General features: G+C 50.3%; 1 protein-coding gene across 3 annotated transcripts in view; it reads right to left on the minus strand.

Moving 5' to 3' along the window:
• Nucleotides 1-14,655, minus strand: part of CILP (cartilage intermediate layer protein) — a 39,288-nt gene that overhangs the window by 8,797 nt on the left and 15,836 nt on the right. The window contains exons 1-4 of one of the 3 annotated variants that reach the window (XM_030814571.1): nucleotides 5,009-8,347; nucleotides 2,988-3,080; nucleotides 2,098-2,367; nucleotides 607-786 (exon numbers count right to left, since the gene is read on the minus strand). In XM_030814571.1, coding sequence (XP_030670431.1) covers nucleotides 607-786; nucleotides 2,098-2,367; nucleotides 2,988-3,080; nucleotides 5,009-5,069 — 604 coding nt within the window. In that variant the 5' untranslated portion in view covers nucleotides 5,070-8,347. Of the gene's footprint in view, nucleotides 1-606; nucleotides 787-1,533; nucleotides 1,627-2,097; nucleotides 2,368-2,987; nucleotides 3,081-5,008; nucleotides 8,348-14,655 lie in introns of those variants that run through there. The other 2 variants (XM_030814572.1, XM_030814573.1) reach the window with 2 other exon arrangements.

Consider the following 14,655-nt stretch of genomic DNA (forward strand, 5'->3'; position numbering starts at 1 on the left):
CCCTCCCTTATCAGCCTGCATGACTAACTCCTACTCATCCTTTAAAACTTACCCCAAGGCCAGGCATGGTGGCTCATACCTGTAATCCCAGGACTTTGGGAGGCCAAGGTGGGTGGCTCACCTGAGGTCAGGAGTTTGAGACCAGCCTGGCCAACATGGTGAAACCTCATCTCTACAAAAAATACAAAAATTAGCTGGACATGGTGACACACACCTGTAATCCCAGCTACTAGGGAGGCTGAGAAAGTAGAATCGCTTAAACCCAGGAGGCGGAGGCTGGAGTAAGCCAAGATTGCGCCATTGCACTCCAGCCTGGCCAATGGAGCAAGACTCTGTCTCAAAACAACAACAACAACAAAAACTTAGCCCAAAACACCTCCTCTAGGAAGCTCTCCTGGATTCCCCCAGGCTATGATAATTGACCCTGCCCTGTGTTCCTGTATTATCCTGTATATCTCTCATTAGGACACATAATAGATGCTCAGTTAATAGTGGTGAGTAAGTATATGAAGGAATCCATCAGTCTCAAACTGACCCTCTAACTCCCCGCTCATTCTTTAGCCTCACCCACCACACCCTGCCCAGTGCCAGGAGGGAGAGTGGTACCTGCACAGTCCTGGCCCATGCAGTGCTGACCCTCTTCGGTGGCCTCACTGCACAGCGACACCGTCTCTGCCAAGCAAGTGCGTGTGCGAGTCTGGACCCCAGTCTGACCACAGGCAGCTGAGCACTTGCTCCAGGGAGACCATGGGCTCCAGATGCCCTCTGTGTCTCGGCGCAGGGATCCTGCAAAGTGAGATCAGCAGACACGGTCTGATTTCCCTCTTGAGGGGACTCTGTCAGGAAATCTGACCCTGAGGCTGTTTCTTCTCTGGTAAAGACAAGGTTTCCATTTATGTCATAGATGTCACTGATATTTATATTTACTGCAATGATTTTTCCAACAGATGGAAGTCAAAATTCTTGAGGAAGTGAGGTCTCTAATTTGCACAGAGGCACCATATGGGCTAGGGGTGGCCCTGAGCAGTGCTTGTTGGCCAAGCACTGGGACTTTGATATGCTGTCCTAGGATATGCAGGGATAGCACCATCTTTCTTCTTCACCAATGTGGAAACAGCCACATTCTCCTATGGAAGGACTCCCTGGGAAGTCAGGGACCCTTGGGAAGTCGGGGCCTGCAACATGCAACGACTTGGACAAGAAGTCCCTTTCTGCCCACCTTCCTCACCTCCGGCCTGAGGCCTGTGTACAAGAATGGGGTCTTCACACCTTGCTCAGATCAGCCTGAGCTCCCACCCCAGATGACCACCCACCCTGAGCTCCCACCCCAGATGATCACCACTGGCGTCTGGGCCTGGGGGATCTTGTGGCACCCTAAGGGAGAAGATCCCCATCCAAGAAGGGAGCAGGCCTGCTCCCCGTAACATCTGTATTATCCGTGGTGGGAGGGGATATAAATGCATAGACTCTGCAAACACGGACATGGTTCAACCCCAGCTCTGCCTTATCAGCTATGGAATCGTGAGAAGTTACCTAGATTCTCTGAACCTCGTGTAACTTGTCAAGATGGAGATCTCTCAAAGGTCAGTTGTAAAGGTTGAATAATGTGGATAACTAGCACAGTATCTGGCACATAGGAACAAGAATAGAAACTAACACTCAGTGAGCATTTACTTGGGTTAAGCCTCTGCATTCATACCATTTAATCCTCATTAAAAACCCCTATGAAGACTTACTATTACCCAGGTGTCACGTATGAGAAACCTGAGACAAAGAGAATTTCAGAAAATTTGTCTAGGGGACACGTCATATTGCAGGCTCAGAATTCAAACCCAAGCAGCCCCACTTCAGAGCCTGTGGTCTTCACCATGGTGCCACTCAAACACAATAAAATAGGTTGAATAGAGAGTACCCATAAACACAAAACACAATTGGGAAGGTTCTGGCACTAATGGCACTACTTGGTTATTATTAGAGAGTCCAAGCACACGCATGTGTGTGATGCTGAGAGTTCTGGTGGCCAGAGGCAGGATCCCCCTCTCCCTGAGTCAAGGCTAGTGGGAAGTAGCGGGTGGGGGTGGGGGTGTTCTGGCTTACCTGGTGGGCAGAGGAAGCGTACGGTGTAATTAGAACAGTTCTGGCCAGGCCGCTGCTCCCTGTTGAGGCACCAGAAACCCTCACGGGGACTACCATGGACCACCTGGCCAGTGCTGCCCGCAGGTGTCCAGTCAGTGGTCCGAGCCTCTAGCCGCAGGGGACGGGCACATACACGGTCCCCATAGTAGAAGCGAATGGCGTCCAGCCGCTCATAGTCGCCCTTCCCGCCTGGGTAGTCAATGTTGAACCACGTTGTCCACTCACCAGGGCCTGAGAGACATAGCCAAATTGTGGAGGAGCTGTGATCCTGGTGCGCTCCAGTTCTCCTTTCCCTCTCACCCACCCCCAGCTGGCCTCAGGCCCTGTCACATTTGTCTCTCCAGTATCTCTCCGATCCCCTCTTACACCTGCCACTGCTGAGGCCTCCATTCAAGCTCTCATCAGCCTGGCTGAACCATGTCAGTCACTTTCTACATCAAGGCTCCTCGTCAATGTCATTCACACCCATCTCCAACCCTGCAGTCAGGGTAAGCTTTCTTCATGTGGCTCAGGCCACATCACCTCCAGCTGTAAGATCCTCTAGCTAGGCATTCAGGGTGCTGGTGAGCTGTCCCCAACCATCTCTCCATACTCATCTCCCCACTCCCTTCCCACCAGCCTGTGCTCTGGCCCCAGCAAGCTCCACAGCATTCCTGAAAGGTATCAGGCAGATTCCTGATTCTGAGCTGTCTTATATACTAAGTTCCTCGGCTGGACAGAGATGGAGGCCAAATGCTTGTAAAAGTGGGTTTCCATGGAACCCTGACATCATGCCCTGGCTTCAGAGATCCACTTAGGAAGCTCGTTAAAGGCTGCCCCTCCAGCCCCTCCCTGCTTCAGCCACAACTCACTCTCCAGGGTGTCGGCAGGCTTGGCAAAGATGCTGGGGTTCCTCTTCCCAGGCTGAACTCTTCTTACCGACTGGGTGAGCATCGTCTGTCTCCCTGAGGGCCAGGAGGAGAAGCTAAGTGAGAGGCCAGGACTGGAAGTTACAGCATTCCTCAAGATGCAGGGAAACAGTGTGAGGTAGTGGATGGAGCATGAGCACCGGGCATGGGTTCAAACCCCGCTCTGCTACTTACTGCTGTGCAATCTCAGAAAAGCTTTACTCCGCTGAGCCTGTTTCCCCATAAAATAGGAATGCACTAATAATTGCTGCATCCTAGGGTCCTGGTGCGTTATTCAGGTGATAATGAATGTAAAGAGACCTGGCTTGTAGTGCACACTCAATGAATGGTAGCTCCCTTTTCACTCTTGTTCTAGAAATGGATTATCAGATGCTCCTGAGCAGCCAGTGGCCTGGGACTTCTGCTTTCGTGTCTGCACCTAACCTTCTTGGCAAAATGGAGCTTTGTTTTCCTCATCTGTAAAATGGAGATATTAATTCCCACCTCGCAGGGTGATTCAGTTGGCATGAGGATTCCATGAGCTAGAAAGTAAAAGCCTCTGAAGTATATGCAGATTGACAGTGTGAGCTCCTGAGGCTCTGCCACTTTCTAACTGTGTGACTTTGGACAAGTTACTTAACCCACCTGACCCCATGTTCTCTCATCATAAAATAAGGATAATAGTAGCTCCTGCCTTAGAGGATTGTGAGGATTAAATAAGCTCATTCATAAAATCCACTTAGAACACCTAGCACATAATGCATGCTGAATAAGTGTTAGCAACTTCTTTTAGCTCAACGCCACAATAGATGGCCATTTACTTTCCCTTGGGAGTCCACCCTCCCATAAAAGACTCCTATGGCCTAATTGGGGCAGTGGTCCTCAATTTTCCATACGAGGCTGGCAGGGACTGCCTGAGGATGGGTACAGGGTCCTCGGGCCACAAGCAGTTCCAGCTGTACCCTACCTGAGGCTGGGTTGGGGTCTCCAGAATGGGAAGGAGAATGTGGAGCAGAGGGCTGCAGAAGCTTTGACAGGCAATTAACGCTTACTCCAGGAGCCAAATCAGAATTCTCTATGCTGCTTAATTGGGGTGATAGGAGCTCTTTTAATCAACCTAATCTGATCTCCCCTCAGATGGTTGAATGTTAATCATCTTCATAAGCAGCAGCTGTCAGGGTGGAAAGAGCAAGGCAGGAGGCAGGCACACACAGGGGTTGGCTCCAGGCTGAGACAGCCTTTGTTCCTGCATTTGTAGCCACAAATACTGCAAGGCAGACAGCTTTAAAGGAGGGTTTTGAGCTTCTTTTTTTTTTTTTTTTTTTTTTTTTTGCTTTACCTGAGTATGTGCTTAGCAATCAGGAGAGGAAGGGGAGGAGGTGGGAGAGAGTGTGCAGGGGAGGGCTGACGCTTAGATGCCTTGGGAAGTCTTCTGTTCCACCAGAAAAATTCTTTCTACCAGTTCCTCCCAGAGCTCAGTATCTCCAGAGGATGCAGTCAGAGGGCAAGGAGACCGGAAGGGGTTCTGGTGTGTCTGTGAAATTTGGCAGCAGGGTCTAAATGAAATTGAGTTTTGGGCCAAAATAATTTTCATAAAACTAAAAACAGACCAAACCCCAAACCTGCTTCTGAGATTTCACTGATCCCCTGTGATTCCCTATTACTTTGGCTGCCAGGAAGCTCAGAGCTCAATTTAGTACTCGGGGGCTAAAAATAACCCTCTTATCTTTTTTTCCTCCCTCTGAATGACTGCTCATCCCTCTTCTCATATAAAGGTTCTGTTTTGTGAGTTTTAATAATGGGAACAATCTCAAGTTTTGGAGAAAAACAAACAGGGTATAAATTATGAATAAATCCATAAAGTGGCCTCAGTTTCTTAAGGCCTTGCTGTGTCTTGAGGCAGATGCATAGTTCAGTCCCAGACCAGACACAACCTCACTGTGGCAAGTGGAAGATTTGGGAGCCAGCAGATACTTAGCCTATACCCAACACAGATGTGACTTCCAGGACCAGGAAGGAGAACACCCAGGCCTTGGTCCCCACCATCTTTCCCCCAAGCCCCGTGGGAACGTGGCAAGAGGTAGGTGAGGATGCTTCACAGAGTCGCTGACTCTGGAATGCGGTCCCCTGGGAAGTTTCTCAGATCCAGTGACCTGTAAAGAAACAAAGCTTGTCAGGTTTCATATTTCTGAATCATCGCTTATGGCTCAAGCAGAAATACTTCTTGACCTGTCAAGGAGGGAAAGGTGGACAGAATGATATGAGAGTGACATCTGCCTGAGTTGTGAAACCAGGTAGCTTGGGAGGTGCAGAGGCTCAGAATCTGAGTTCATATGAGGCAGACTAGGTTCCATCCCTGGGGGTAGGCTCCAGGGCCCCACATGGAGATGGGGCACAAGGACAAGCAGGGGCGAGGAGGTTCCTTGCCAATGAGGAGAGTCCAGGGCTCACCCCCAGCAGCCTCTTGGTGACTCATTAGTCACTTCTAAGACCCAGGCCTGAGGGGCATTTGTTTTGCCATCCTTTGATGGAGTTCACACTCTCGCACAGGCGGGTACGTATTAAGGCCATGAAGACTTGGCTCCGACTCCACTGGCCTCTCATAAGGCAGGCTGGCTGGAGGGTGCAGATGCCTCGGACATACCACCTCCATGAACACATTCCCAGATGTGCACGAGCTGCAGCTGGAACACATTTCTGGCCTTTTTGTTTGGGGCCTGACTGGGAGTTACACAGCCAGGAGCCAGCTGACGGAAAGCAAAGGGGATGCACTGTGAGAGGCCAGGGCTCCCCAGTAACTGCTGAGCATGGGTGAGGAACTGCAAGGGTCAGGAGAGGAAAGCAGGCCTGGGACAAGGGCAAGGAACCATGGGGCGTGCGTGGCCCAGGCCGCAGCTGAGCAGAACATTTTTATGTCTCCCCAGAGCTCCGGCCAGCCCAGAATCTGACTCGTTTCTGGGGATTCAAAAGTGGTTCCCTTCAACATCCTAAGTCCAGGGTGTGGTAGGAAAGGGAAGAGTCCTCCTCTCTAAAAAATACACATATCTGAAAACACTTGGATATTCCAGGGGAAGAGCAAACCAGTCCCATGCTGCAGACCTTCTAGCTCTAAAAACACTAGCCCCACCACTACCTGTTTCTCAGATGAGGGAGCGGAGTCACCAGGACGTCCCAAAGTCCTCCACATTGTGTGTATCACTCTGGGCTCCAAGCAGGGAGCTGAGCAGTCTGCTGGTCTGCACCGCATTCAGCCTGAGCCTGAGCCTGCTCCAGGGATGTCTGGAGGCTGAGGTGGCCTGAGACACCTTGTGGAAAAACCATTTCCCATCTGGCAGCCCACAGAGGTTTCTCAGCATCCCCGCCGTTTCCTCAGCATATGCCCTGATGGTTAGGCTCGCCATCCCACGCTCCTCAGAACACTTGGACAAAGCAGACTGGCTGACCGCAGGGAATAAAGCAGGGCACCCAGAGGTATGGAAACCCTAAGTGGGACCATCTGGGGGTTCCTGTCCTCAGGTGGGGGAGGAAGAGGACTTTGGGCCAATGGGGGAAAGCAGATTCCCAAGCAGAAAGGGAGTCTTCTCTGTGGGAGATGAAGGATCAGGCAGCAAAAAGTCGGGGGAGGTGGGGAGAAGGGAATGGGGTAGTCGGGGGGAGGGCAGGAGCAGTTGAGTCCAGCAGTGGGGTGCAGGGATGTGGTGAGGGGAATAGGAGTGGAGCTCACCGTGTCTTGAGCAGGACTCCTCAGCTGGGGGTCCAAGCCTTCGCCTCTCCAGCAGTCCAGTGCCGGCCTTATATAGCACAGCTGGTGGCTCAGCCTGTGGCAGCCAGCCAGGGGAAGCAGCAGCGAAACCAGATCTGAGCATGAGCCTCCCTCTCCCCTCCCCATGTCCCCTTGCAGCTCACAGAGGCCAGGATTTTATGGCTGGATACTAAGGAGGAGATGCCGCAGGACCTGGTGATGGGCCGGGTGGGCAGCGGCCTGGGGTATCACAGTCCAGAGCAGAGAGAGGGGTCAGGAGGTGGGCTGGGCACTGGAAACAGCCCTGGGAAGGGGCCACGGGGAATTCTATATCTGAGCAGCATTTCATGGCCCAGGGGATGGTGTGCTCTTGCCTAAGCCTAGCTTGCTGCTGCCCCACATTCTCCTGGCCCCGGCTCGCCCACACAGAGAAAAGACTTTGCTGGTCTTAGCACATACTCCAAACACTCTTAGGCACATAGGCCACCTTGGCCTCTCAGCTGGGTGTGTCTGGTCTGAGTTGGGCAACTACTCAGCTTCTCTGACTTCTGAGGGAACACTCAGGGAACCTCAGAAGGGATGAGGGACAAAACAATTGTGGGGCATAGGTTGTCAGCTGGTGAGAACAGTTCTTCCTTTCTCCCCCCACCCACTTCCATCTGAGTGCCTGCTGGTACCCACTGAGACCCCAGGGCTCTAGCATGTGGACTCTTCTGAGACCCTGATGCTCATATATGTGCATGCGTGTGAGTACGTGTCTGCCTTCAGGTATAGGCATCCACCAGCATGTGAACAGCCAGTCTTACCCATAGGGGGCGTATGCAGCTGCATATGCTTTAAGGCTTCACACCCCCACTCCCGGCCCCTGGCCCCAGCATGAGGTTATCTGTTTACACAGACACTGGTTCTCTAATTTTAGCATGTGTTAGAATCACCTGGAGGGCGGTTAAAGCAGATTTCTGGACCCCACACCCAGAGTTTCTGATTCAGTGGGGCCTGAGACTTTGCATTTCTAACAAGTTCCCAGATGATATTGATGCTGTTGGTTCATGGATCACATTTTGAGATTGACTGGTCACATTGATAGAGCCCCAGTTGAAGGAAGAAGATGAAGAGCGAGTGTACTAAGGACCACAGTGGGAGCTTCCCAGGTCCTGCCTCACGTAGCAGGCTCATCTAGCCTGGGCTGGGCTTCCTGCCTCATGCCAGCAACTGGAAATGGAGGCCTGGTCCCGTGGCCGTCCACACCAGGGTCAGCTCACTCTCTCCACATACCTTTACCAAGCTCTTATTCCCAGGCTCTAGACTGGGCACTGGGAAGGCACAAGAAAAGAGATGTATCCTTGCACTCGGAGGAAAGAGCCTCACATGGAAATGACCCCATAGTACAACAGTGCATACCCACATGCCAGAGAGCGCCGTGTGTGTGTGTTTATGCCTTTTCCTGTGTGTATGTGTCTTTCCGTGTGTGTGTGTATGTGTGCGTAAGAGCTGTTTTCTCTGAGTATTGCCTTTGACAAGATATACTGGGAGGCTGGGTGCAGTGGCTCACGCCTGTAATCCCAACACTGTGGGAGACAGGGGCAGGTGGACCACTTGAGGTCAGGAGTTCAAGACTGGCCTGGCCAACATAGTGAAACCCGTCTCTACTAAAAACAGAAAAACTAGCCAGGCATAGTGGAGTGTGCCTGTAATCCCAGCTACTCGGGAGACTGAGGCAGGACAGTGGCTTGAACCCAGGAGGCAGAGGTTGCAGCGAGTCAAGATCGTGCCATTGCACTCCAGCCTGGGTGACAGAGTGAGACTTGGTCTAAAAGAAAAAAAAAAAATCTGCTGGAGAAGAGAGTGGGGATGGAGAAAGGACGCTGAGCAGCAATGGTTCCCAAGTAGACCTGGGGCACAGATCTGATTTGCTTTATCTCCTGGAGCCCCGTCTCCCTCCCGGCCACCAGCCCTTGGTTCATAAGCCCTGTAGTTGGCCCCAGCCTGATCCAACTTGTCAGAGCCAAGCCATGACTCAGTTTCAGCCATGGCTTTGACTGCAGACGTCTGAACTGAGTGAACCCCATGTGAAATCTGATGGCCTAAGGAATAGACAGACAGACAGAGGCTGAGCCACAATCCCCAGATCAAAGGGCAGGAGAAAAATAGAAATTTGGAATTCAGAAGCCTAGTCCTGGCTGTTTCTGATTCTGATATGTGACCATGAACTAGCAAGAACCCAAGTAACCTTGGGCCTCAGGTGTGCAACAGGAGTTGGACTGAGTGAGTTTGCAGGCCCCTGCCAGCTCTGAGATTGCAAGGTTTGAGATATACAGATGCTCTTTGACTTATAGTAATGTCCCAATAAACCCACTGTAAGTTGAAAATATCATAAGTAAAAAAATACGCTTAATGCACCTAACCTACTGAACATCAGAACTTAGCCTAGCCTTCCTTAAATATGTTCAGAACACTTACGTTAGCCTACATTAGCCTACAGTTGGACAAAATAATCTAACAAAAAGCCTATTTTACCATAAAGTATTGAATATCTCATGTGATACATTGAATACTGTACTGAAAGTGAAAAACACAATGGTTGTACAGGAAAGTAGTTTCTACTGAATATGTGTCACATTTGCATCATCATAAAGTCGGAAAATTGTAACTTGAATCATCCTAAGTTGGGGACCATCTGTACTGACAGCAAACAGAGCTGGGAGGAGAGAGTGGAGGGAACGACTGCTCCTAGGTGTCTGGCAGAAGTCAGAGAAGCCAGTGTGGAGTCAAGGTCAGGAGGAAGGCCAGAGAAGCAGATATGACCACCAAGGCTGGATAAGGACAGCAAGAGAGATACACAGGAAAGGAAGGTAGTGGGAGGTAAACCAGAGTTCAAGGTCAGGGTAATCAGCTGCTCTCCAAGGCCTTCATTCTGTGGAATGCCAGGGTGGGTGACAGAGGCCTCCCCAGCCTCCCAGTCACCTCCATCTCTTTCTGTAGTGGGAGGCAGGGTACTCTATGGGTGAGGATTGGGCAAAGTGGAGTGTTTTAGACCAGGATTCCTGCCTGGGTCTCCTCATTCAGCCCAGCACTCACACTGAGGCCCTCACTTACCTAGCCCCAAGTGGTCAGTGCGTGTTAATATGGTAAGTACAGGGCTGAGGGCTGGGTTCCAATTCCACCGTGCCATTTCTGTCCACCTGTCTCATATCTTGCCTCCTCCCATACTCCCATCAGAGTCCTTTCCTGTCTCCAAGTAGGAATGAGCTGTGGGCTAGACTGGGGAAATCTGTGTCTGCCCTGACTCTGTCTTCCCAGGACTCCTTTTGTGGGGGGAAGCTATTGCTGTCCTCAGCCAGGACCCCAGAATACAGAGGGCTTCGGAGGTGGCTGTAGGTCTAGACTGTCCAAGGCCCGGCCTGGGTGGGTCAGCCTCAGCCACAAGTAGCCATCTGGGGCTTCTGCAAGCCAGGCTACTCTGCAGCCGCTCCAAGCTTCTGCCTGGAACATGCTGGAAACCCATCAATCACCCCTATCCCTGCCCAGGGGATGAAGGGACTTGGAGCCCAGCTTAGCTAGGCCACCTGTAACCCAAGCCTATAGCCAGGAGTCCACACCCTGCAGTGGGGAAAGGAGCTTGGGAACATTGGGAGGGTTCTGACCTGATCCTGGTGGCTCCAGAGGAGGGTGCTCTATCTCTGACTCTCTGACCACCTGCCTGCCACCTCCTGTTGTCACCCCCTGTGGCTGGAGGAGGCCTTGGAGGCCTGCGAGGGGACAAGCAGCTGATGATCCTTGAAGAATGGAAGCCTTGGCTGTAGTTCTGAGTGACCATCAGTGGCTGCTGCCCCACTGCCTGGGAACCCAGAAACCCAGAGTCCAGGGTGGTAGAGGGGTCTCACCCTCTGACCAAGTTGCTCTCCTCCCTCTCCTGGGTACCGTCTGTCACTGTTCTACCTCTGTGCCTTTATAATTTTATTCTCCAGCTTCCCATCTTGAAATACGGCCCTTCTCCCTCACCAGTGTGAATGTCCTTCTTCAAATCCCTGTCTCGGTGTCCTCCTTCCTGCCCTCTGTGACTACCCAGGCCCATCTTGAGTATTTCTTCCTCAGATCTCAGATAATAATACACAGTCACATGTAGATGACACTCTGTCATTTACAAGGCACATTAGTGGTGATCATCTCATCTTCAGTCTCACAGTCAATCTGTGAGGCAGGGATCAGCATGCCCATTTTACAGAGGATGAACTGAGGCTAAGAGGCATGAAGTCACTCAGCTATGGTAGGTCTTCGGCTCCAAGTTGCCCCTGTGAACCAGAGGTCTAATGTACACCTTGTCATAGGGTCCTCAGCTCAGAGGACTCACCATGGAAGTCACACCCCAACTGTAGGCTCCTCAGTGGGCACATGCCTAGAACAATCTGTCCCATCTGCCTGGCACACACACCCTGCTTCCTGTATATATGCTAATTCCAAAGATGTTCCCATCTAACATAATCCAGCTATCTACCACATTGTGGTGGATTAAATATGGCCACACATTCTTTGCAACTCTTCCATTATGAGGTGGAGCCTATTTACTCATTCCTTTGACCTGGACTGACTTTGTGACTTGCTTTGAATAAAGGACTAGAACAGAAGTGATGTTGCATAAGTTCTGGAGTTTAGGCCTCAAGAGACCTTACAGTTTCCACCATCACTCTCTTGGAACATTGTCAACCATCTAAGGAAGTCAGTCTATCCTACTGGAGGATGAGAGACCACGTGGATAAGAACTGAGACCCTGAGCCAGTGGCCAGACAGGTGAATGAGGCCATCTTGAACTTTCCACCCATGCAGTTGCCTGAGAAAGTCCAGATGAGACCAACAGAGGAATGGTCTGGACCGTGATTCTGTACAGCCAACCCACAGAATCATAAGAAATAATAAATCATTGTTTTAAGCCACAGAGCTTTGGAGTGGTTTGTTATGCTGCAATAGATAACTGATACACTAAAAGTAAAAGCTCTTTCAGTTGCAAGTAATAAAGCACAGCTCAAAATGTTTGTTTTTTTTTTTTTTGAGACAGAGTCTCACTCTGTTGGTCAGGCTGGAGTGCAGTCACATGATCTTGGCTCATTGCAACCTCCACCTCCGGGGTTCAAGTGAGTTTCCTGCCTCAGCCTCCCAAGTACCTGGGATTACAGGTACATGCCACCACGCCTGGCTAATTTTTGTATTTTTAGTAGAGACTCAGTTTCGCCATGTTGGCCAGGCTGGTCTCGAACTCCTGACCTCAGGTGATCTGCCTGCCTTGGCCTCCCAAAATGCTGGGATTACAGGCGTGATTCACCATGCCCGGCCTCAAAATGGTTTAAGCAGAAAAAGAATCTGATGGTTCTGATGATGGAAATCTTGGTAAAAGTTGGATCTAGGTACTCAGACAACATCATCAGAACTTTTCTTTTTCCATATCTCAATTGCTTCCTCTGGGATGGCTTTATTCTCAAGGAGGCTGTAGCAATCTGTATTTTCCAAAGATGGCTGCAATAGTATTTCCCCTTCCTTATGTTCTCATATAATGTAACTACACTAATCCATCATCAGCAGATAGAATCTAATCTTCCTCCCCTTGAATCTGAGCTGGCCTCATGACTTGCTTGTAACCAATAAGATAAGGTCTACTTTTTTTTTTTTTTTTTTTTTTGAGACGGAGTTTCTCTCTTGTTGCCCAGGCTGGAGTGCAATGGTGCAATCTCAGCTCACCACTCCCTCTGCCTCCCAGGTTCAAATAATCCTCCTGCCTCAGCCTCCCGAGTAGCTGGGATTACAGGCATGCACCACCACACCTGGCTAATTTTGTATTTTTAGTAGAGACGGGGTTTCTACATGTTGGTCAGGCTGGTCTCGAACTCCCGACCTCAGGTGATCCGTCCGCCTGCCTTGGCCTCCCAAAGTGCTGGGATTACAGGTGTGAGCCATCGTGCCTGGCCTTTTTTTTTTTGAGACAGTCTTAATTAGCCAGTCGTGGTGGTGGGCACCTATAATCCCAGCTACTTGGGAGGCTGAAGCAGGAGAATCACTTGAACCCAGGAGGCGGAGGTTGCAATGGGCTGAGATTGTGCCACTGCCCTCCAGACTGGGTGACAAAGCCGGACTCCATCTCAAAAAAAAAAAAAAAAAAAAAAAGTCAAGAGTCATGATATGAAGAAACCACTTTAATAGCTGTCAACCTCAGAGTTTACCCATCATTTGTTCCGTTCCAAACCCACCTATGTAACCCTTGCCATCTTGTAACCATAGCAACACACTCCAGAACAGTTGAGCAACACTAAGCAACCATAATAACTCCAATTTAGGAAATAGGAGAAAAGAAAGAAACCTTCAGCACCGCACATGCCACACTGGTTGCTGCGAATACTGCAGCCTACTGATCAGCACCTAGTCTTATAAGCGTGTGCTTACTCAGCGGCCATAGGTGGGAGAAGATTCCCAGAGAACGGGCTATGATCACAGCAGATACTCCAAAACGTGCTCAGTAGAGCTCTCCGCCCTCTGCATAACATGCTCACTGTGGTCACCCCAGAATGCTTCTCAAGCTTAAAGCAGGGTCACCTCAGTGTTCCTATGACGGATTCAGTCCAGTCAGGGCCTTATGTTCACACACAGAATCTAAAGCATCCACCATGCTTATCACAGTGTGTTCACACACACCCTAGAGGCCCCAGTGTTTTCACCACTGACTACAGAATTCATGCAATGTCACCATGACATTCAACAAATTTACCATAGTATATTCACAGTCCATAGTGTCTCCACCACACTTTTATAGTTTGCTCACATCCAGTGACATTGTAGTGTTCACCGCATGAACCAGCTGAGTTCCTATTCTATATGTGCACGTCATAGTGTTCATACAGTGCCCCCTGTATTTCTCACGAACATCCACATTCACAATTTTGTATAGGATTAGGGGGTGCACACTCACCCAGGTGTTATCTCAAGAGTGTTCATCCTCCTCTGGCTATTCACACTCACCATGGGTGTGCCCTGGGTGTTCTAGGGCATAAACTCACCCATGCACCCACCAGACTCTGCTGCTCTCCTTCCCATGACCCGAGGCCTCTTCATGACTCCCTTGAGAGGTCCCAGATGGCTCTGGGTGTGGTGTGGCTTCAGCTCTGGCCAAGATGCTGGCAGCCCAGAAAAGCCTGCAGCAGTGACAGGGGCGGCCTTGGTAAGGGATGAAGTGAGGTGGATGCTGGGTAGATGCCCTCTCTGGCTATATGTTCTCCGGACACGTGGGTATTTTAGTGGTTAGAAAACACAGCTGTGAGAAGTTGAGTGGGAGGAGCCGCCCTCTTTCCAAGAAAAATCTTCGCCCACACAGCACCTGGGCCATAAGGGTTTGGTCCCTCCCAGGTCACCACCAGGACTCTAGCCCAGGGAAGGTGAAATGGAGGTTAGAAAGGCTGGGTCGCCCTTGGCGACTGGGCCTACACAGATGGGGTGGGACAGCGGATGGGACAGAGACAGACATGTGGCCCTGCAGAGACCATTCTTAGTGGGTTTCCCTTTTTTCCTCAGAAGCAAGGCAGTCTTCAGTGTGGCCGAATCAGGGCAATGTTTTCTGTAGGAGAACGAGAGATTCAAGGGCAGGATGCTGGGCAGTGACAAGGAAGACAAACAAAAGGGAGAAGGAATTTGAATCCCACCCCCAATTTTTAAAAGTTGAAATTTTTATATTGTAAAATTCAATCTTTCGGATCTACAATTCTGTGATTTTTGACAAATACAATCATGTAACACCATCACAATTAAGATAAAAAATATTTCCAAAACCTCAGAAGTTTCCTTTGTAGTCAACCCTTCTCCCCATCCCCAATTGCTGGCAACCACAAATCTTTCTTTCACTGTGGTTTTGCC

Source organism: Nomascus leucogenys, chromosome 6 (genome assembly GCF_006542625.1).
Source record: "Nomascus leucogenys isolate Asia chromosome 6, Asia_NLE_v1, whole genome shotgun sequence".
Classification (NCBI taxonomy): domain Eukaryota; kingdom Metazoa; phylum Chordata; class Mammalia; order Primates; family Hylobatidae; genus Nomascus; species Nomascus leucogenys.